The sequence below is a fragment of the Procambarus clarkii genome, chromosome 6 (assembly GCF_040958095.1).
Source record: "Procambarus clarkii isolate CNS0578487 chromosome 6, FALCON_Pclarkii_2.0, whole genome shotgun sequence".
Taxonomy (NCBI): Eukaryota; Metazoa; Arthropoda; class Malacostraca; order Decapoda; family Cambaridae; genus Procambarus; species Procambarus clarkii.
The window spans coordinates 29,409,689-29,432,666 of record NC_091155.1 but is presented as its reverse complement, the minus strand read 5'-3'; the positions used below and the strand labels follow the sequence as shown (position 1 = coordinate 29,432,666).

Genomic DNA, 22,978 nt, shown 5'->3' with positions numbered 1-22,978 from the left:
CCTACAGGACGGTCCATTAGGCTTACAGGACGGTCCATGAGGCTTACAGGACGGTCCATGAGGCCTACAGGACGGTCCATTAGGCTTACAGGACGGTCCATTAGGCCTACAGGACGGTCCATTAGGCCTACAGGACGGTCCATTAGGCTTACAGGACGGTCTATTAGGCCTACAGGACGGTCCATTAGGCCTACAGGACGGTCCATTAGGCCTACAGGACGGTCCATTAGGCCTACAGGACATTCCATTAGGCTTATAGGACGGTCCATTAGGCCTACAGGACGGTCCATTAGGCCTACAGGACGGTCCATGAGGCCTACAGGACGGTCCATTAGGCCTACAGGACGGTCCATTAGGCCTACAGGACGGTCCATTAGGCCTACAGGACGGTCCATTAGGCCTACAGGACGGTCCATTAGGCTTACAGGACGGTCCATTAGGCCTACAGGACGGTCCATTAGGCCTACAGGACGGTCCATTAGGCCTACAGGACGGTCCATTAGGCCTACAGGACGGTCCATGAGGCCTACAGGACGGTCCATTAGGCCTACAGGACATTCCATTAGGCTTACAGGACGGTCCATTAGGCCTACAGGACGGTCCATTAGGCCTACAGGACGGTCCATGAGGCCTACAGGACGGTCCATTAGGCCTACAGGACATTCCATTAGGCCTACAGGACGGTCCATTAGGCCTACAGGACGGTCCATTAGGCTTACAGGACGGTCCATTAGGCTTACAGGACGGTCCATTAGGCCTACAGGACGGTCCATTAGGCCTACAGGACATTCCATTAGGCCTACAGGACGGTCCATGAGGCCTACAGGACGGTCCACGAGGCCTACAGGACGGTCCACGAGGCCTACAGGACGGTCCACGAGGCCTACAGGACGGTCCACGAGGCCTACAGGACGGTCCACGAGGCCTACAGGACGGTCCATGAGGCCTACAGGACGGTCCACGAGGCCTACAGGACGGTCCACGAGGCCTACAGGACGGTCCACGAGGCCTACGGGACGGTCCACGAGGCCTACGGGACCGTCCATGAGGCCTATAGGACGGTCCACGAGGCCTACGGGACGGTCCACGAGGCCTACGGGACGGTCCATGAGGCCTATAGGACGGTCCACGAGGCCTACGGGACGGTCCACGAGGCCTATAGGACGGTCCATGAGGCCTATAGGACGGTCCATGATGCCTACAAGACGGTCCACGAGGCCTACAGGACGGTCCATGATGCCTACAGGACGGTCCATGATGCCTACAGGACGGTCCACGAGGCCTACAGGACGGTCCACGAGGCCTATAGGACGGTCCATGATGCTTTCAGGACGGTCCACGAGGCTTACAGGACGGTCCACGAGGCCTATAGGACGGTCCATGAGGCCTACAGGACGGTACTTAGTGATGGGGAATAACTTCTCCGAAAGAACAAGAGAAAAGGATTTCTGGGTGGACATAACACCCAAATCTTGTCCGTATATACGTGTCTATAAGTACGTGTCTATAATATACGTGTCTATAAGTGACTATAAGTACGACGTCAACAGTGCATTCTATACTTGCAAACATCAGAACAACTATCAGGAGCCTCACTACAGATGGTTTTCATGTCACCTTACCTACGTAAGACCAATCCTAACGTGTGCAGCTCCACCGTGAAGCCTCAAAAAAGCACAAGCTTCAAAAGGTACAGAAGTTTGCACCGATGCTGGTCCCAGAAATACGAGGGATGGGGTATGAAGAACATCTGAGAGATGTTTTGTTCATGTTTGAGATTCGCTACCTGGAACAAGAAGTTCCAAGCAGCACGGGCTATGGCGAGCCCGTAGTTATACTGAGAGAACTAGACCCAACATCGCTAGAGAAAAGGACGGATACTTGGGAACATAAATGGAGACAAAATATTGGTGAGGTGTGATAGTGGAAATACAGAAAGTACACGTCAAATGCCAGAAAAACAAAAGGGCATGGATGGAAGGGAGAAAGCGCCAAGCCATTACGACTATATAGCACTGAGAAGAGATCAGGATAAGGATTTGGGATGGAATGGTGCCCAACCACTTGGACGATCGGGGATTGAACGCCGACCTGCATGAAGCGAGACTGTTGCTCTACTGTCCAGCCCAAGTGGTTGGGCAGAGGCATGAATAGAAACTGAGGAGCAGATGAGCACAGAAATGTTAGAAAGCATTTACATATATGAAAATGAGAATAAATAAGCAAGTTGCAGAAGACAATTCCAGTTATAATTTCAAAAGTAGATGTTATATTGCGACTCCTGAATGATTTTTATATAAGACGATCAGTGGTTGGAAAGGCGGGGCCCAAGACCTGAGCTTGACTCTCCAGAAGACACATGTGCGAGTACACACGTGCACGCAGCGCATATATTGTAATGTATATATATATATTGATTTATTATGCTGGTATCATAGGAGTTGGATATATAGCATATTTCTGTGAAGGCTTGATGAACTTTTTTCTGTTTATTTACATCAAGTTACGTTGTTCTCTCTGGTGTAGATCCACCAAGATCAGGTGGAGCTTCTCTCTGGTGTAGATCCACCAAGATCAGGTGGAGCTTCTCTCTGGCTCAGATCCACCAAGATCAGGTGGAGCTTCTCTCTGGTGTAGATCCACCAAGATCAGGTGGAGCTTCTCTCTGGTGTAGATCCACCAAGATCAGGTGGAGCTTCTCTCTGGTGTAGATCCACCAAGATCAGGTGGAGCTTCTCTCTGGTGTAGATCCACCAAGATCAGGTGGAGCTTTTCTCTGGTGTAGATCCACCAAGATCAGGTGGAGCTTCTCTCTGGTGTAGATCCACCAAGATCAGGTGGAGCTTCTCTCTGGCTCAGATCCACCAAGATCAGGTGGAGCTTCTCTCTGGTGTAGATCCACCAAGATCAGGTGGAGCTTCTCTCTGCTTCAGATCCACCAAGATCAGGTGGAGCTTCTCTCTGGCTCAGATCCACCAAGATCAGGTGGAGCTTCTCTCTGGCTCAGATCCACCAAGATCAGGTGGAGCTTCTCTCTGGCTCAGATCCACCAAGATCAGGTGGAGCTTCTCTCTGCTTCAGATCCACCAAGATCAGGTGGAGCTTCTCTCTGGTGTAGATCCACCAAGATCAGGTGGAGCTTCTCTCTGGTGTAGATCCACCAAGATCAGGTGGAGCTTCTCTCTGGTGTAGATCCAGCAAAGTACTGCTTGCACCAGGCTACAGGTCTCAGGCAACAACATTCACAGTACGTACACACATTAAGGTCTTCAGGCCGACTCACAAAGGTCAAGACATTCCACACGGCTCCTTCCTAAGCACCCATTTCAACCCTATAATGAGGTCTTCAGGGTTGTGCCGTGTGGTGGTGGTGGTGGTGTCGCTATAATCAATGCTTGAAGCCAGGTGTGTAGCGGTTTCTCTCTCTCTCCTGCTTTTAAACACCTGCCACGCACCCTTACTCGCTATGTAGACACCTGTTCTTACTCGTCACACACTTGTTCTTATTCGTCACACACACATCTGTTCGTATTCATTACATACCTGTTTTTACTCATTACTTAACCTTCCTTACCTATTACACATTCATTATTATTTATTACACATCTGTCCATACTCGCCACACACCTCTACACATCTGTGTTTGCTCACAACGTGTATGGGTGCCTATGCAACACATACCTGTCTCCTTACACCAAAGGAAGATACCCAACACTGCAGAGGATAACATTACACCTCACACTCACACACACACACTTCACACTAGAGTATTAGAGTGAGACACACACACTCGTCACTCTAAAAGTGCTTCAGAAATTGAACCATAGGCATATAGTGCTGAGGAAGCCTCTCTCGGTTTTCATATATTGATTCAGTAGGTCAGACTCCAGTAAATACAAATTTGACGAAGAAATTTCGAGTTAATCATTCGGGACAGAAAGTTGAAACATTTTAAGCACTGTAAATAGTATTTAAAGTCCAGCATTTGTTTTTCATAACTCTAAAATGTTTACCCAATAAACATGGATGAACTTAATTCATTATATGTATAAATATATAATATATGGTAAACGTGTAACTCGTTGCTATTTATGATGGGGAGTATTCCGTCATCATACATGAGCGAGGTCTCTGACAAGTCAGTCATGTATGCACGCATCTTGGGATTCATAGTTTTGCATAGTTGTTTTGTGTCTCGTGTTTGTGTTTGGTTGTGTGAGCTGGCTTATACAGTGTGTGTGTGTGTGTGTGTGTGTGTGTGTGTGTGTGGTATTCATGTGGGTTTGTGAGCTGGCTTATTCATTGTGTGTGTGTGTGTGTGTGTGGTGTTATACATGTGAGTGTGTGAGCTGGCTTATACATGTATGCACGAGCATAAACGTGGGTTTGTATATGTGAGTGTATACATGTATATGTATGTGATACATGTGGGTGTGTGAACTGGTGTATACATGTAGAATGTGAGCTGGTGTATATATATATATATATATATATATATATATATATATATATATATATATATATATATATATATATATATATACATATATATATATTATATATATAATATATAAACCCACATATTATGTATATAATACGTGGGTTTGTGTGTGTGAGCTGATGTATTCACATGGGTGTGTGAACGGTTATTTATATTTGGGCATGAGCTGGTATTTACATGGAGAAAGGCGATCACACAGGGACGAAAATGCTTTCTCACACACACACTCACACACACACACACACACACACACACACACACACACACACACAGCGTGGGGGGTGAGAGAGGGAGGGGGTCTGGGGCTGGGGGTGAGAGAGGGAGGACATACTGACCTGGTCATGGGCGTCCTGTGCTCGTGAGTGAAGTTGTGGGCTGTAGTGGAGGAGTTACAAACGTTGGTAGTGTGAGTACAGTGTCATGCTGTAGCGACACTCGCCACCCACCACCACACACTATATCACCTAGTATACCCCACCACCACACACTATATCATCTAGTATACTCCACCACCACACTCTATCATCTAGTATACCCCAAAACACACTATATCATCTAGTATACCCCACCACCACACTATATCATCTAGTATACCCCACCACACTATATCATCTAGTATACCCCAAAACACACTATATCATCTAGTATACTCCAACACCACACTATATCATCTAGTATACCCCAAAACACACTATATCATCTAGTATACCCCACCACCACACTATATCATCTAGTATACCCCACCACACTATATCATCTAGTATACCCCAAAACACACTATATCATCTAGTATACCCCACCACACTAACCATATACTTAGTATTCATGCCTGTCACACTACGACTAGTATTAAAACTCATCATACTAATTATAACTAGCATTAACCTCATACCAAGCACTATACAACCTTCACTACACTTCCTCTTGTCTCTTATCACAACCCCCACCTCCCCCCCCCTCCCCCTCACCACATTGGCCTGTAGTTCATACCCAAGTCTCAGTCCCACAGAGCCAAGTGACGCTGTGGCGGGTATGTACTGGCATGGAGTGTGCCCAAGAATACCCGGACTGGAGCCATCGTCCCCCACCCCGTACTCTTGGGGCACTAGTGGCCCTTTATGGCACTCTGGTGCCTCTCGGCTCTTAGGGTTCAATCCGTAGCTAGACTGAGAACTCAGTTATATGTGTGTCTCAGGTGTGTGGTATGTTCCCTAGAATACCTGAAGTTGAAGGTATCAGGTAGTATTAGTCACCTACAACCCCTCACACCTGACCCTCACACCTGGCCACACACCTGGCCTCACAACTGGCCTATTCTCACCACCTGCCCTACATACCCCTTTCCTAAACCTCCCTCTTTTCTTTTTAGAAATCAAATTAAAATAACCATACTCTATAGCAATTCAAAGTCAAACAAGCATAGACTAGCAGAGATGCCTGATCTATATAGGCCTATTATGCAGAAGCAAGAGTGATAAAATGGCATGGCATAGAGCTTGCAATATGCAAGGCGTGGGTCAAAACATTCACTGGGATATCAGTTAAAAAAGGCAATGCAATTAAGATACAAAGCAATTCTGCTGCTACTGTCATTACCACTTTTGCTGGGGCGGAAAGTTGCACTGCTACTAGTAATAGTGATTAAAATAATTGTAATGAAAATTTCTATATTATTTTTATTATTATAAATAATCAAATGATAATCAAAAAATAATCAAATATAATAGTGCTAATAAAACACAATATATATATATATATATATATATATATATATATATATATGTCGTACCTAGTAGCCAGAACTCACTTCTGAGCCAACTATGCAAGGCCCGATTTGCCTAATTAGCCAAGTTTTCATGAATTAATTGCTTTTCGACTACCTAACCTACCTAACCTAACCTAACCTAACTTTTTCGGCTACCTAACCTAACCTAACCTATAAAGATAGGTTAGGTTAGGTTAGGTAGGGTTGGTTAGGTTCGGTCATATATCTACGTTAATTTTAACTCCAATAAAAAAAAATTGACCTCTTACGTAATGAAATGGGTTGCTTTATCATTTCATAAGAAAAAAATTAGAGAAAATATATTAATTCATGAAAACTTGGCTTATTAGGCAAATCGGGCCTTGCATTGTAGGCTGAAAAGTGAGTTCTGGCTACTAGGTACGACATATATATATATATATATATATATATATATATATATATATATATATATGTCGTACCTAGTAGCCAGAACGCACTTCTCAGCCTACTATGCAAGGCCCGATTTGCCTAATAAGCCAAGTTTTCATGAATTAATTCTTTTTCGACTACCTAACCTACCTAACCTAACCTAACCTAACTTTTCCAGCTACCTAACCAAACCTAACCTATAAAGATAGGTTAGGTTAGGTTAGGTAGGGTTGGTTAGGTTCGATCATATATCTACGTTAATTTTAACTCCAATAAAAAAAATTTGACCTCATACATAATGAAATGGGTAGCTTTATCATTTCATAAGAAAAAAATTAGAGGAAATATATTAATTCATGAAAACTTGGCTTATTAGGCAAATCGGGCCTTCCATAGTAGGCTGAGAAGTGCGTTCTGGCTACTAGGTACGACATATATATATATATATATATATATATATATATATATATATATATATATATATATATATATAATATATATATAAGGTTAGCTTTTTTTTTAAACGAGGACACATATGGAAAGGAAACTGTCTAGAAGCTTGTAAACAAGAACAACAGTAGAGAACAACAGTAGAGAACAACAGTAGAGAACAACAGTAGAGAACAACAGTAGAGAACAACAGTAGAGAACAACAGTAGGGAATATTACATATATTATAGCGAGAACACTAACACTAACGAAAATAAGAGATAACATCAACCAGAACACCTGTGATAACAAGAACGGTTATAATAGCAAGATAACACAGGACACTGCAAGAACAGTTACAAGAACAACAGAACACACACATGATAACAGGAACATTCACAAAATAACAAGTGAACACAGGACGATAACAGGACATTGTAAGTTTCAATCTCATAACGTGAGGAGCCTTAGGCCTCGGTGGTGTTCACCTCACGGTGTTCACCTCAGTGTTCACCACACGGTGTTCACTTCAGTGTTCACCACACGGTGTTCAGTACTCAGCACTTGGTGTTCGTCTCATGGTGATTAACCCACGATATTCACTGTTTTCATCTCACGGTGTTCATTGTTCACTTCACGATGTTCACCTTCCGGTACTCACTGTGTTCACGGTGTTCACCATGTTCCCCTCACGGTGTTCCCCATGTTCCCCTCACGGTGTTCACCATGTTCCCCTCACGGTGTTCACTATGTTCCCCTCACGGTGTTCATCTCATATGAACAACGTTAGCAGCAAATAATCGTTCACTCTAGTGTTCTTCGCATCGCCTCAAGCCAGAGTGAACACACACACACATAACTTTACTATTATTTTTACTAGTAAAGTTGTAATGACTACAGTACTAACCATACTGTTTATGCCTTGTAGGTGAGGTAGTATGCTTGCATGATCAATAAAGCATAGTTGCATCTTGAATAAAGCACTGTTGCATTGTCAATAAAGCACTGTTGCATTGTCAATAAAGCACTATTGCATTGTCAATAAAGCACTGTTGCATTGTCAATAAAGCACTATTGCATTGTCAATAAAGCACTATTGCATCGTTTATAAAGCATGGGTTGCACCTATTGCATTCCAATACTGCACTATTACAATGTCAAGAAAGCTTGGGTGTATAGTCAATACGGCAAGGTTGCTTCTTCAGTCGAGCAGTGGTGGGTCAACATATCCCTTGTTGCACAGTCAACAATGCAATGGTTGCTTGGCTACTGCACATGGCAGGTGTGTGGTGAGGGGCGAGCCAGGGCCCATGCACTAGAGCCTCACCCCGCGTCGTCCACCATTTCGTTATCACTAACCGAATTGCAGGTGTTTGGTTAGACCAAATGTTTGATTGGACCCCCAAAATATGTGGTAGCTTGGGGTGGCCCCTGTGGTTGGTGCATCCTGGTTGAGTGGCCACTCCGAGGGGGGGAGGGGTTGTTATGATATTTGAGTGTGGGTAGATGGTAGATGGTAGATGGTAGATGGGGTGTAGCTGCGTGTGCGTCTACCCTACTTCTCCGTCAGTGGTGGTGATGCTCACACATGTTGGGGATGATGTGTGATGGTGGCGGTGTCATCACAACTGGTGAGGGTTATGGCCTCTGTTGTGATGTGGCGCAGCCGCCGGTGTTCACAACCCTCCGTGTCCTGCAGTACTCTCCCTGCTCACAACCCTCCGTGTCCTGCAGTACTCTCCCTGCTCACAACCCCTGCACCACACTGCCGCCACCACATTCATCACCATCACCCACCAACAACCATCCCCACCAACCACTACCACCATCACCCACCAACAACCATACCCACCACTCACTACCAACAGCAACCACCATCAACCATACCCACCACCCACTACCACCACCAACCATAGCCACCACCCACTACCAACCATCAACCATACCTACCACCCACTACCACCATCACCCAACAACAACCATACCTACCACCCTCTACCACCATCAACCATACCTACCACCCACTACCACCATCACCCACCATCAACCATACCTACCACCCACTTCCACCATCAACCATACCTACCACCATCAACCATACCTACCACCCACTACCACCATCACCCACCATCAACCATACCTACCACCATCAACCATACATACAACCATCACCCACCATCAACCATACCTACCACCCACTGCTACCATTTCCCAACAACAACCATACCTACCACCCACTACCAACCAACAAACATCACCCCCCACTACCACCCACATCCACCACTTACCACCCCCAACAACCACACCTACCACTCCCCAACAACCACACCTACCACCCCCCAACAACCACACCTACCACCCCCCAACAACCACACCTACCACCCCCCAACAACCACACCTACCACCCCCCAACAACCACACCTACCACCCCCAACAACCACACCTACCACCCCCAACAACCACACCTACCACCCCCCAACAACCACACCTACCACCCCCAACAACCACACCAACCACCCCCAACAACCACACCTACCACCCCCCAACAACCACACCTACCACCCCCCAACAACCACACCTACCACCCCCCAACAACCACACCTACCACCCCCAACAACCACACCTACCACCCCCAACAACCACACCTACCACCCCCCAACAACCACACCTACCACCCCCCAACAACCACACCTACCACCCCCAACAACCACACCTACCACCCCCAACAACCACACCTACCACCCCCAACAACCACACCTACCACCCCCCAACAACCACACCTACCACCCCCAACAACCACACCTACCACCCCCAACAACCACACCTACCACCCCCCAACAACCACACCTACCACCCCCCAACAACCACACCTACCACCCCCCAACAACCACACCTACCACCCCCAACAACCACACCTACCACCCCCCAACAACCACACCTACCACCCCCAACAACCACACCTACCACCCCCCAACAACCACACCTACCACCCCCAACAACCACACCTACCACCCCCCAACAACCACACCTACCACCCCCAACAACCACACCTACCACCCCCCAACAACCACACCTACCACCCCCCAACAACCACACCTACCACCCCCAACAACCACACCTACCACCCCCCAACAACCACACCTACCACCCCCCAACAACCACACCTACCACCCCCCAACAACCACACCTACCACCCCCAACAACCACACCTACCACCCCCAACAACCACACCTACCACCCCCAACAACCACACCTACCACCCCCCAACAACCACACCTACCCACCCCCCACCCCCACACAGGCAACATAAAGACTGCGAGGAGTCACCTGGCTGCCCACCTCCCAGAGCTCTGAGCATCACTCAGCTATGAGATGTAAACAAAGGGGGGGAGGGGGGTTGTAGTTGTAACAGGTGAGACAACAACAACAACAACAAGAGAGTAAAACAAGCATTACACATGTTGTGGTATACTGACCTTTGTAATAGGCTTCCCGGTGCATGGAGGGGCAGTTTCCTCCCTGTGGAGAGAAGATAGAGGTGAGGGAGAGGCATTCAAGTATGTTTATTGAGACAAGAAAGAAATACATCTCAAAGGTAGCTTAGGCTATTTCTACCCTCCTGTGGGAGGCGTCTTGTTGGCTGGTGATGACCTTCTTAGGTCATTTATTTTTATATTTTGTACTGGAGAGTGAGAGAGAGAGTGGGCGAGAGTGAGAGAGAGTGGGCGAGAGTGAGAGAGACAGCGAGCGAGATAGTGAGCTAGAAAGAGAGATCCAGTTAGAGGAAAATCAGACAAACCATATATAAAAATATAAAGACTTTAACAATTTAAATTCTTATATTTTGTAAATTAAATATAAAGACACTTTTAAAACATTACAAATGTCAGACGACCAGAAAATGTGTGGAGCGGAGCGGGTTTTGAACTTCCCGCGCTGGCGGACGCCAACCGCCCGACTGATGTAAACAAAGCCACGTGACCCAGCGCACTGGCACACAGTGTTGCCGATGTGCGACAATGACCACACACACACACACTGTAAACACAGCACTAGACAATCCCGGACACACGGACACATGTGTCACGGCAGCCTGCGGACGATGGCGGGGAAATATCACTGGGACTGTGTTATGCAGGCTTGTAATATGTTACAAGTGTTGGCTGCAATGTTACAGGGATACCTGTGACATGAGGGGTGACGGGGTTCGATCCCCGTGTCGGACACACCGCACTATGTGTTATGGAGAAGTATAGATCATGTGTCCTGTTTTGGCAAGTGTCGAGATGGGGTGACACCCGTGCGTCGCTGGGTGACACCCGTGCGTTGCTGGGTGTCACCCGTGCGTCGCTGGGTGACACAAATGCAAAGTTTGTATTGACATTACAAATCTGTCTATCGGACTGTCAGACTGTGAGACGGTGTTGGAGACTGTGAGATAATGTCGGAGACTGTGAGATAGTGTTGGAGACTGTGAGATAGTGTTGGAGATTGTGAGACAGTGTTGGAGACTGTGAGACAGTGTTGGAGACTGTGAGACAGTGTTGGAGACTGTGAGACAGTGTTGGAGACTGTGAGACAGTGTTGGAGACTGTGAGACAGTGTTGGAGACTGTGAGACAGTGTTGGAGACTGTGAGACAGTGTTGGAGACTGTGAGACAGTGTTGGAGACTGTGAGACAGTGTTGGAGACTGTGAGACAGTGTTGGAGACTGTGAGACAGTGTTGGAGACTGTGAGACAGTGTCGGAGACTGTGAGACAGTGTCGGAGACTGTGAGACAGTGTCGGAGACTGTGAGACAGTGTCGGAGACTGTGAGACAGTGTCGGAGACTGTGAGACAGTGTCGGAGACTGTGAGACAGTGTCGGAGACTGTGAGACAGTGTCGGAGACTGTGAGACAGTGTCGGAGACTGTGAGACAGTGTCGGAGACTGTGAGACAGTGTCGGAGACTGTGAGACAGTGTCGGAGACTGTGAGACAGTGTCGGAGACTGTGAGACAGTGTCGGAGACTGTGAGACAGTGTTGGGGACTGCGAGACAGTGTTGGAGACTGCGAGACAGTGTTGGAGACTGTGAGACAGTGTTGGAGACTGTGAGACAGTGTTGGAGACTGTGAGACAGTGTTGGAGACTGTGAGACAGTGTTGGAGACTGTGAGACAGTGTTGGAGACTGTGAGACAGTGTTGGAGACAGTGTCGGAGACTGCGAGACAGTGTTGGAGACTGCGAGACAGTGTTGGGGACTGCGAGACAGTGTTGGGGACTGCGAGACAGTGTTGGGGACTGCGAGACAGTGCTGGAGACTGTGAGACAGTGTTGGAGACAGTGTCGGAGACTGAGACAGTGTTGGAGACTGCGAGACAGTGTTGGGGACTGCGAGACAGTGTTGGAGACTGTGAGACAGTGTTGGAGACTGTGAGATAGTGTTGGAGACTGTGAGACAGTGTTGGAGACTGTGAGACAGTGTTGGAGACTGTGAGACAGTGTTGGAGACTGTGAGACAGTGTTGGAGACAGTGTCGGAGACTGCGAGACAGTGTTGGAGACTGCGAGACAGTGTTGGGGACTGCGAGACAGTGTTGGGGACTGCGAGACAGTGTTGGGGACTGCGAGACAGTGCTGGAGACTGTGAGACAGTGTTGGAGACAGTGTCGGAGACTGAGACAGTGTTGGAGACTGCGAGACAGTGTTGGGGACTGCGAGACAGTGTTGGAGACTGTGAGACAGTGTTGGAGACTGCGAGACAGTGCTGGAGACTGTGAGACAGTGCTGGAGACAGCGGGAGATACTCACAGCATTGGTAAAGTCAATGTTGGTGCGGACGGGCCTGTGGTGTAGCTTCTGTGGTGGGCGGAAGTTGTTAGCGAGGGGCGCCCCAGCCTGGCCGGCCTCCTCCCCCTGCTTCAGTTGTCGTAGACCATACAGCTGTTGAGCAGACCACGTGTTAGTATACCTCACACACACACACCTGCCACGCTGGGTATACATGTCACATACACCTGCCTCAGTCCTTCTACCACACCACACTGCATGCCAATATCCCTCGCATTTAAACACCTGGGCCAGCTGTCAGGTCAACATCTGCTGCACAGATGAAAATAATATACATATATACACATCTGGCCTATGATTCTAAACCTGCGACATCTCAAACACCTGCTAAGCTGGAACCCTACACCTGTCCTGAAAAACTTGGTATTCTTTCACTGAGGACTGCACACCTGACTTACAACCATAGAACACAAGTGGCAACTTCTGATGCAATTAACTTAGGTAGTACATACACACCTGTTACAGCTATGACGCCTGGCCTATCAAAACACCTGTGTCATTCTAGGTCATGTTCTCCTGTGATACCGCACCTGCCAGGGTATATCTGCCAGGTATACCTCACACCTGTCATGATACACATGAACCAATACACCTGTCATCAAATATCCGAGTTTAGACCAGATGTAGACATGACTAATATTCGACTCGCGACTAATAATATACTCTCTCAGCCCCTATAACAGTATACTCTCTCGGCCCCTATAACAGTATACTCTCTCGGCCCCTATAACAGTATACTCTCTCGGCCCCTATAACAGTATACTCTCTCAGCCCCAATAACAGTATACTCTCTCAGCCCCTATAACAGTATACTCTCTCAGCCCCTATAACAGTATACTCTCTCAGCCCCTATAACAGTATACTCTCTCAGCCCCTATAACAGTATACTCTCTCAACCCCTATAACAGTATACTCTCTCAGCCCCTATAACAGTATACTCTCTCAGCCCCTATAACAGTATACTCTCTCAGCTCCTATAACAGTATACTCTCTCAGCCCCTATAACAGTATACTCTCTCAGCCCCTATAACAGTATACTCTCTCAGCCCCTATAACAGTATACTCTCTCCGCCCCTATAACAGTATACTCTCTCAGCCCCTATAACAGTATACTCTCTCAGCCCCTATAACAGTATACTCTCTCAGCCCCTATAACAGTATACTCTCTCAGCCCCTATAACAGTATACTCTCTCAGCCCCTATAACAGTATACTCTCTCAGCCCCTATAACAGTATACTCTCTCAGCCCCTATAACAGTATACTCTCTCGGCTTCTCTAACAGTATACTCTCTCGGCCCCTATAACAGTATACTCTCTCAGCCCCTATAACAGTATACTCTCTCGTCCCCTATAACAGTATACTCTCTCAGCCCCTATAACAGTATACTCTCTCGGCTCCTCTAACAGTATACTCTCGGCCCCTATAACAGTATACTCTCTCGGCCCCTATAACAGTATACTCTCTCGGCCCCTATAACAGTATACTCTCTCGGCCCCTATAACAGTATACTCTCTCGGCCCCTATAACAGTATACTCTCTTGGCCCCTATAACAGCATACTCTCGGCCCCTATAACAGTATACTCTATCGGCCCCTATAACAGTATACTCTCTTGGCCTCTATAACAGTATACTCTCTCGGCCCCTTCTAACAGTATACTCTCTCGGCCCCTATAACAGTATACTCTCTCGGCCCCTATAACAGTATACTCTCTCGGCCCCTATAACAGTATTCTCTCTCGGCCCCTATAACAATATACTCTCTCGGCCCCTATAACAATATACTCTCTCGGCCCCTATAACAGTATACTCTCTCGGCCCCTATAACAATATACTCTCTCGGCCCCTATAACAATATACTCTCTCGGCCCCTATAACAGTATACTCTCCCGGCCCCTATAACAGTATACTCTCCCGGCCCCTATAACAGTATACTCTCTCGACCCCTATAACAGTATACTCTCTCGGCCCCTATAACAATATACTCTCTCGGCCCCTATAACAGTATACTCTCTCGGCCCCTCTAACAGTATACTCTCTCGGCCCCTATAACAGTATACTCTCTCGGCCCCTATAACAGTATACTCTCCCGGCCCCTATAACAGTATACTCTCTCGGCCCCTATAACAGTATACTCTCTCGGCCCCTATAACAATATACTCTCTCGGCCCCTATAACAATATACTCTCTCGGCCCTTATAACAGTATACTCTCTCGGCCCCTATAACAGTATACTCTCTCGGCCCCTATAACAGTATACTCATCATCATTAACAAATGTTCCCCATTATCCCTTCCCTTCATCATTCATCCAGCTATAATGACAACAATGAACTAACCACTAAACAATTCTATTTGTTTACTAATTAGCAAGCTAGACACTGACAGCATACTCCCACAGCCTTGACTATGGTCGCTTAAACCACTGTGACACACACACACACACACACACACACACACACACATACACACGCACACGCACACGCACACACACACACACACACCCACACACACACACACACACACAACACACCATTCTGTGCTAATTAACACATTTACTCTGACATCTCGAAAACATTATACATGACTGGTTATTCATCTCGAGACGTGAGTTACGTTAACGAGGATCCATGAAGAACATAGTGCATAATCGGCAGATATGTCTAGGTATATATATATGTATATATTTGTCAAGTCCTTTATGTAGAGAGTGATGCAGTTGGGAGGAGATGTGTACATAGTCACCTGGCCACTGGGAGAGTGGAGGTACTCGACCAGTGAGGGACCTGGCCACTGGGAGAGTGGAGGTACTCGACCAGTGAGGGACCTGGCCACTGGGAGAGTGGAGGTACTCGACCAGTGAGGGGCCCGGGGCGTTCGCCAGACCCGTTTGACAGTCTTCCATGTACTTAAATATATCGACTAAGAGTCTCTCTTGTACTTACAAACTCGGTCAACCCGTCTGCGAAGCGCTTACAAAATCGGTCAACCCGTCTTCGGTGTACTTACAAAAATCGGTCAACCAGTCTCCGCAGTTTGTGCAAGTTTGGTCAACAAGTTTCCTAGGGTTAAAAACAAAAAAATAAATAATAAGGCAGTTGAAATGAGTGGTTGTGCCGCACACATGTGACTGTGCCACCGCACACGTGACTGGTCCGCCCTGCATAGGGAAGTCTTGAGAGAGACGGCGTAAGGAACCTTCAGTCCAGGTTTGTCAGAGGAGAAAACGGAATGTGTGGTTCAGAAGAGTCTATACATGACAAGATCAGCATGCTTAGGTAGGCTGGGGGTGTCAGATAACTTTGAGATGTCGGCGTTCTGATATCAGCATCATACATGTCCTTAACATCATGGGTCCCACCTAAACCTTGTACTCAGATGGTCTCAACATCATGGGTCCTATATAAACCTTGTACTCAAATGTCCCCACCATCTTGGGTCCCATATAATGCTTGCAATCCTCAACATCATGGGCCTTTTCTTTTGCTATACTGAACTGTGCTATCATTGCAGAGGCGTTATCGATGCATATTATAAAACAAATACCAATGGCTCAGAATTATCCGACACCCCCACCACATACACCTGGAGTTGATAGGCCTATAGCTGGAGGACCCAACTTGACACGTGCAAACACGTGACTCCGGATAGTGAAGAGTCGTTGCGTGAATCTTAATGATAGGATCTAAGACGACGGTATTGTAGAGCAGAAACTGATATATGGAGCTGAGTAACGAATGCTGGGTAAGTGAAGCTGTGTAGGGAAGCGGAGTCTCATTCAGCTGAATCTGAAAGTCAGATTCATTATCCAGGTGGATAAAAGAGATGATACGCGAATCCTAACGAAGAGACTATATATAGGCAGATGGATAGTTTAAACCGGGTTCACTGTACTGATTAATGACCTCTATATAAATACTTAATGAAACTGGCTCCATGAATGAATACAGTGAACCCTACATACGCGAAATGTGGGTACATGATTCTGCAATATGAAAGTTGGATAAATTGATGCTTGGATACACGAGTCTGCAACATTGAAGCTCCAAACGTGAAACTGAAATATGACACATTGTATTATGGATTTTTGAATACATGGATCCGGATATTGAAATCTTGTATCCGTGTGTTGTGAAGTTAAGGCTGGATACATTAGCCCTGGCAATGAGACTAGTTATATGGATCTCGATGATGGATTATCCTGGATATATGAGTGAGATTATTAAATCCGGATACATGGATTTGATGATAAAATCTGGATACAAGTCTTGCTTATGAAACCTAGATTCCGGAACCTGGATACAGAAACCTGGGTACAGAAAGCTAAAAATATGAATAGGATATGAGAGATCTGGACAATGAAATCCTGATACACAAATCTGCATATTTTAGTTTTTGGATAAAAACTTCTGGATAGTGAAGGCTGGATACATGAACAAGTCTGAAAAATAATTGATGATAGCTCTGGATGTTGGAGTCTGCATATATGGACCTGGGATATGCGGGTTGGATATATGAACCATGATAATTGCGGCTTCATGTTTTTGGTCTGGATAATGAACACTGGATAAACGAGGCTGGATATATGGACCTGGAAAATGATGGTTGGTTTCTTGACCTGTATAAGAATACCTTAATTATTTAACACAGGAATTGAAATCTGGATATATAGAGCTGGATAATGAAAGCTGGATACACGGATCTGAGAAATGATGACTGGATATGTGAACCCTGGAAGATATTGACTAGATTTATGAGTTCTCATAATGAAGACTTCAGTATCCATTATGAAAGTGTGGATTCATATCCAGATTTGATTAAATTCCTTATCCAGATTCATAATCTGGAAAATGAAAAGTGGATACACGGACCATGATAATGGAGAGTGATTACATGGATCTGGATAAGGAAGTTTGGATATTCTGACCTACATAACGATGACTGGATATATGGATCTATCTTGAGGTTATCTTGAGGTAAAGTCATTCTTAACTTAAGAATGCACGATTCCATACACCTTAAGAACACCTATTTAAGATTTCACAATTCCATGCTCCTAGATATGAATATTCGACAGATTGATCTGGATAACGGAGACTGGATACGTCAATCTGGATAATGAAGACTGGGAAAAAATGTTAGTATATACAGCCCATTCTCATAAATAAAGGCCAAAGTCGATTACATGCACCGGCCAAACCCCCTGTTTCTCAAATTAACACTTGAGAAAATTCCTGTTTTGAATGAACAGCATGTTAAAGATGATGAAGGGGTCTTTGGGGTCGACCGCTGGATGGAATGGACTTGGTCTGAGAACGGGTTGGTGTATAATAGAGACTGGATGATGAATACTGAATACAGGACCTCTTGAGACGTGGATCTGGATAATGAGGACTGAATTCATGACATGAATAATGAAAATTGGGGCATGAGATTTTGGATTGAAGAGGCTTAGTAAAATGAATTGTTTTCGAAAATGGATAACTGCTTCCAGGATGATGAAGAATGGATGCATAGCTGGATAAGTGGATGCTGGAAACTGGATAATTTTAACCTAATAGTGTAAAAAGAAACGAGTAGAAAATTCATAGTGAAAACTAGATAACTGGACTGGATCGACTGGATAACTGGACTGGATCGACTGGATAACTGGACTGGACTGGATAACTATAGTAGATCGGGAAATTAGGTAAACCAAATCCATTTATTCAAAGGTTATAAGGTTATAAAGTAAGGAAGATTATTAGGATAATGTTAGTGACTCCTGGATAACTGGATATCCTGACCTGTGAGACAACACGAGGAAAAAATTTATGTAACGTCTCGAACTATTATAACAAGGCTCGAATACGTGCGACCTGGATAACGACGACTAGATATCTGAACCTGGATAACAAAGAGTCGAGGAGAGAAAGTTTGGATAAAGATGTCAATCAGACGGGTGTCCCGTCTGTCAATCCCGTCATGTCAATCATATGTGCCTGCAGTCTCTATTTGGTGTCCAGTCGAGCGGTGGAGGCCAGATACGTCGCCTCCCCACAATGGGCCGGATGTACGGAACCTGTTGGGGAATGTACACACGTGGCGACCGTGGTTCACGTCAATGACTCAAAACGAATTACAACCAAGAACTTTAGACACTTTAGAACGTTCTAGGACATTCTAGTATGCCATTCCGGTGCACGTTAACCCTTTGGGTGCTATGAACTACTAGTACATAGCGACTTCAGTGCGACTAGTGCTGGCAGAAAGTGACGGCTCTGCCTGGGTGTTGGTCCTGTGTGGGGTCGAGTCTAAATAAACAGGTCCTCGTATTCTTTGTCCGGATTACTGGGCCCTGGATAACATAGAAAATGGTTGTCATAAAAACCATAAAAGTCTCAATAGCATTAAAGGTGAGAACATGGTGATAGACGCTTCAGAAAGTCAACCTTAGGGTGGTAGTGACAAGTGCTTGCAATACATAATTGAGATGCAATAAGGAATCTGAGTTGCAATGGGTAACTGGGGGTTGCAATAAGACTAAGAGAACTATCGGGAGTTTCATTAATATGATGCAGTTGGGCAGTAAAATCATGCATTAGAGGGAATGTAGTAAATTAGGCTGGTTGAAGTCAGAATGAAATGAGAATTTCTGGTTTTAGTATTTAGGCTTTATGGCGTCGTGTGAAGTCAGTAGGGGTGAGGGGAGGAGAGTAGGGGAAATGGGGGAGGTTAAGGGAAGGGGGAGAGGGAAGAGGAGGGGGGAGAAAAGGGGAGGGGGGAGGGAACAGGAAAGGGAAGACAGAGACCCTGTCAACTCTCCAGGAATTGAGGTGGTCGACCAGCCAGAGTCTGGAGACGGTCGACCAGCCAGAGTCTGGAGACGGTCGACCAGCCAGAGTCTGGAGACGGTCGACCAGCCAGAGTCTGGAGACGGTCGACCAGCCAGAGTCTGGAGACGGTCGACCAGCCAGAGTCTGGAGACGGTCGACCAGCCAGAGTCTGGAGACGGTCGACCAGCCAGAGTCTGGAGACGGTCGACCAGCCAGAGTCTGGAGACGGTCGACCAGCCAGAGTCTGGAGACGGTCGACCAGCCAGAGTCTGGAGACGGTCGACCAGCCAGAGTCTGGAGACGGTCGACCAGCCAGAGTCTGGAGACGGTCGACCAGCCAGAGTCTGGAGACGGTCGACCAGCCAGAGTCTGGAGACGGTCGACCAGCCAGAGTCTGGAGACTCTGGAGACGGTCGACCAGCCAGAGTCTGGAGACGGTCGACCAGCCAGAGTCTGGAGACGGTCGACCAGCCAGAGTCTGGAGACATCTGTGTTCGTCCTCTGAAAATGTTGGTCTCAAGAACCATTAATACCATGCTAGAGACGCGAGTGTAGATGTACACCCACCCGGGTGTGGCTTGTGTTAGTGAGAGATCCCACTACACCCGCTACACCCAGTGTATCCTCCACTACACCCAGTGTATCCTCCACTACACCCGCTACACCCAGTGTATCCTCCACTACACCCGCTACACCCAGTGTATCCTCCACTACACCCGCTACACCCAGTGTATCCTCCACTACACCCGCTACACCCAGTGTATCCTCCACTACACCCGCTACACCCAGTGTATCCTCCACTATATCCGCTCGACCCGTTACTCTCGGTGCATGCAATACACACCTACACCCGTTACACCCGCTGTTGTATCAGCGGGAAGCACTACACCCACCTGGCGTCAAGGTACACCTGGCCGTGGGTAAGCCCAGGTCAGTACACAGGCTGCGTAAACCGGATGGATAACGCGGCTGGATAAATCGGCTTGGTAAACTGGGGGGGTCAACTGGTTAGGTAAACCTTATGGATAAACCGTGTGGGTAAATCATGAGGGTAACCGTGTGGGTAAATCGCATAGGTAAACTAGATGATAAACTATGGATAAACTGGATCATCTTGAGGTCATCTTGAGAGGATTTCGGGGCTTAGTGTTCCCGCGGCCCGGTCCTCGACTAGGCCTCCTTTTTGCTACACCCAGAAAGCAGCCCGTAGCAGCTGTCTAACTCCCAGGGACCTATTTACTGCTAGGTGAGCAGGTGGATCAGGGTGAAAGAAAATCAGCCCATTTGTTTCCGCCTTGCCGGGGATTGAACCCAGAACCTTAGGACTACGAACCCCGAGCTCTGTCCACTCAGCCGTCAGGCCCCTTGGTTGAGTTTACCCGTATGGGTAAACCATATGAATAAACTTGGTGGGTAAAGCCGTGTTATTAAACCGGGCCTCATGAGTGAGGTGGGCATCCTTGGGCACCATTGAGCGTGCGCGTCCACCCGGGGTATTGAGCCCGGACCAGCCATTAAGGTTTATTAATGGCGCTGCCCCTGGCCAGCCAGGTAATACAGGTGGGAGTTATGATTTTAATTAGTCGACAGGTAGCTTCCCAGGATCACCTGAGGGGCAATGTTGGTGGGGGAGGGGGAGGGTAAGGGAGGGTTGAGGGGAGAGAGAGGGTGAAGGGGAAGGTTGAAGGGAAGTGAGAAGAGGGAGGTAAAGGGGTCATTACAAGACAAAGAATTCGAACGACCGAATAGTTACCTCTACACGCAACGGGTATAACAAGGCTGGATATCAAGAGCTAGACCTTACCTGCCCGTAGGCAGTATGATAGGTAAGTACTGATAGGTAACCGCTGTAAGATAAGCTGCCACCCTTAACCGTTTTCTCCTTTCTTAGTTTATTACATTATCTCTCTGTCTACCTTACACTCTTACCCACTTCCTGACTATTATCTCCCCGTATACTCCCCTGTGCTCTGGTTATCTCGCCCTGTGCTCTGGTTATCTCGCCCTGTGTTATTGTTATCTCGCCCTGTGTTATTGTTATCTCGCCCTGTGTTATTGTTATCTCGCCCTGTGCTCTGGTTATCTCGCCCTGTGTTATTGTTATCTCGCCCTGTGTTATTGTTATCTCTCCCTGTGCTTTCGTTATCTCTCCCTGTGCTTTCGTTATCTCTCCCTGTGCTCTGGTTATCTCTCCCTGTGCTCTGGTTATCTCTCCCTGTGCTCTCGCTATCTCCCTGTGCTGTTATCTCTCCCTGTGCTCTCGTCATCTCACCCTGTGCTCTCGTTATCTCGCCCTGTGCTCTGGTTATCTCTCCCTGTGGTGTTGTTATCTCTGCGTGACCCGCCTCACCTGCTGCTTGGTGATGTAGATGGGTCTGTTGACCATGACCCATGTGACAGTCTCGTGGCAGGCGGGCATGGTGGTGGAGCCCTCGTAGGTCATGTAGTAGGAGGTGTCTGGTAGCAGGTCGTGCACGCTCAGGTGGTGCACTGTGTACTGGTCACCTGGGGGTAGAATAGGGGCGTTAATGGGGTGTACTGGCCATCTGGGGGTAGAATAGGGGCGTTAATGGGGTGTACTGGTCACCTGGGAGGTAGAATAGGGGCGTTAATGGGGTGTACTGGTCACCTGGGGGTAGAATAGGGGCGTTAATGGGATGTACTGGTCACCTGGGGGTAGAATAGGGGCGTTAATGGGGGTGTACTGGTCACCTGGGGGGCAGAATAGGGGCGTTAATGGGGTGTACTGGTCACCTGGGGGTAGAATAGGGGCGTTAATGGGGTGTACTGGTCACCTTGGGGTAGAATAGGGGCGTTAATGGGGTGTACTGGTCACCTGGGGGTAGAATAGGGGCGTTAATGGGGTGTACTGGTCACCTGGGGGTAGAATAGGGGCGTTAATGGGGTGTACTGGTCACCTGGGGGTAGAATAGGGGCGTTAATGGTGTGTACTGGTCACCTGGGGGTAGAATAGGGGCGTTAATGGGGTGTACTGGTCACCTGGGGGTAGAATAGGGGCGTTAATGGGGTGTACTGGTCATCTGGGGGTAGAATAGAGGCGTTAATGGTGTGTACTGGCCATCTGGGGGGGGGGGATTGGACAGGGGTCGTGAGGATAAACTGTGTACTGATCACCTCGTTAGGACGGCCTAATTGGCCATGTTACATAAGATTTGATTACCTTGTTACTAGGAAGATGGCGGAGGATAGGGAGAGAGATTGTTAGA

At 47.2% G+C, this 22,978-nt stretch overlaps 1 protein-coding gene across 1 annotated transcript in view; it reads right to left on the bottom strand.

Moving 5' to 3' along the window:
* The window catches only part of LOC123753836 (carbonic anhydrase-related protein 10), a 72,802-nt gene that overhangs the window by 28,442 nt on the left and 21,382 nt on the right, over window positions 1-22,978 (bottom strand). The window contains exons 6-9 of the mRNA XM_069311158.1: window positions 22,102-22,256; window positions 12,899-13,030; window positions 10,583-10,625; window positions 4,837-4,876 (exon numbers count right to left, since the gene is read on the bottom strand). Coding sequence (XP_069167259.1) covers window positions 4,837-4,876; window positions 10,583-10,625; window positions 12,899-13,030; window positions 22,102-22,256 — 370 coding nt within the window. The remainder of the gene's footprint in view (window positions 1-4,836; window positions 4,877-10,582; window positions 10,626-12,898; window positions 13,031-22,101; window positions 22,257-22,978) is intronic.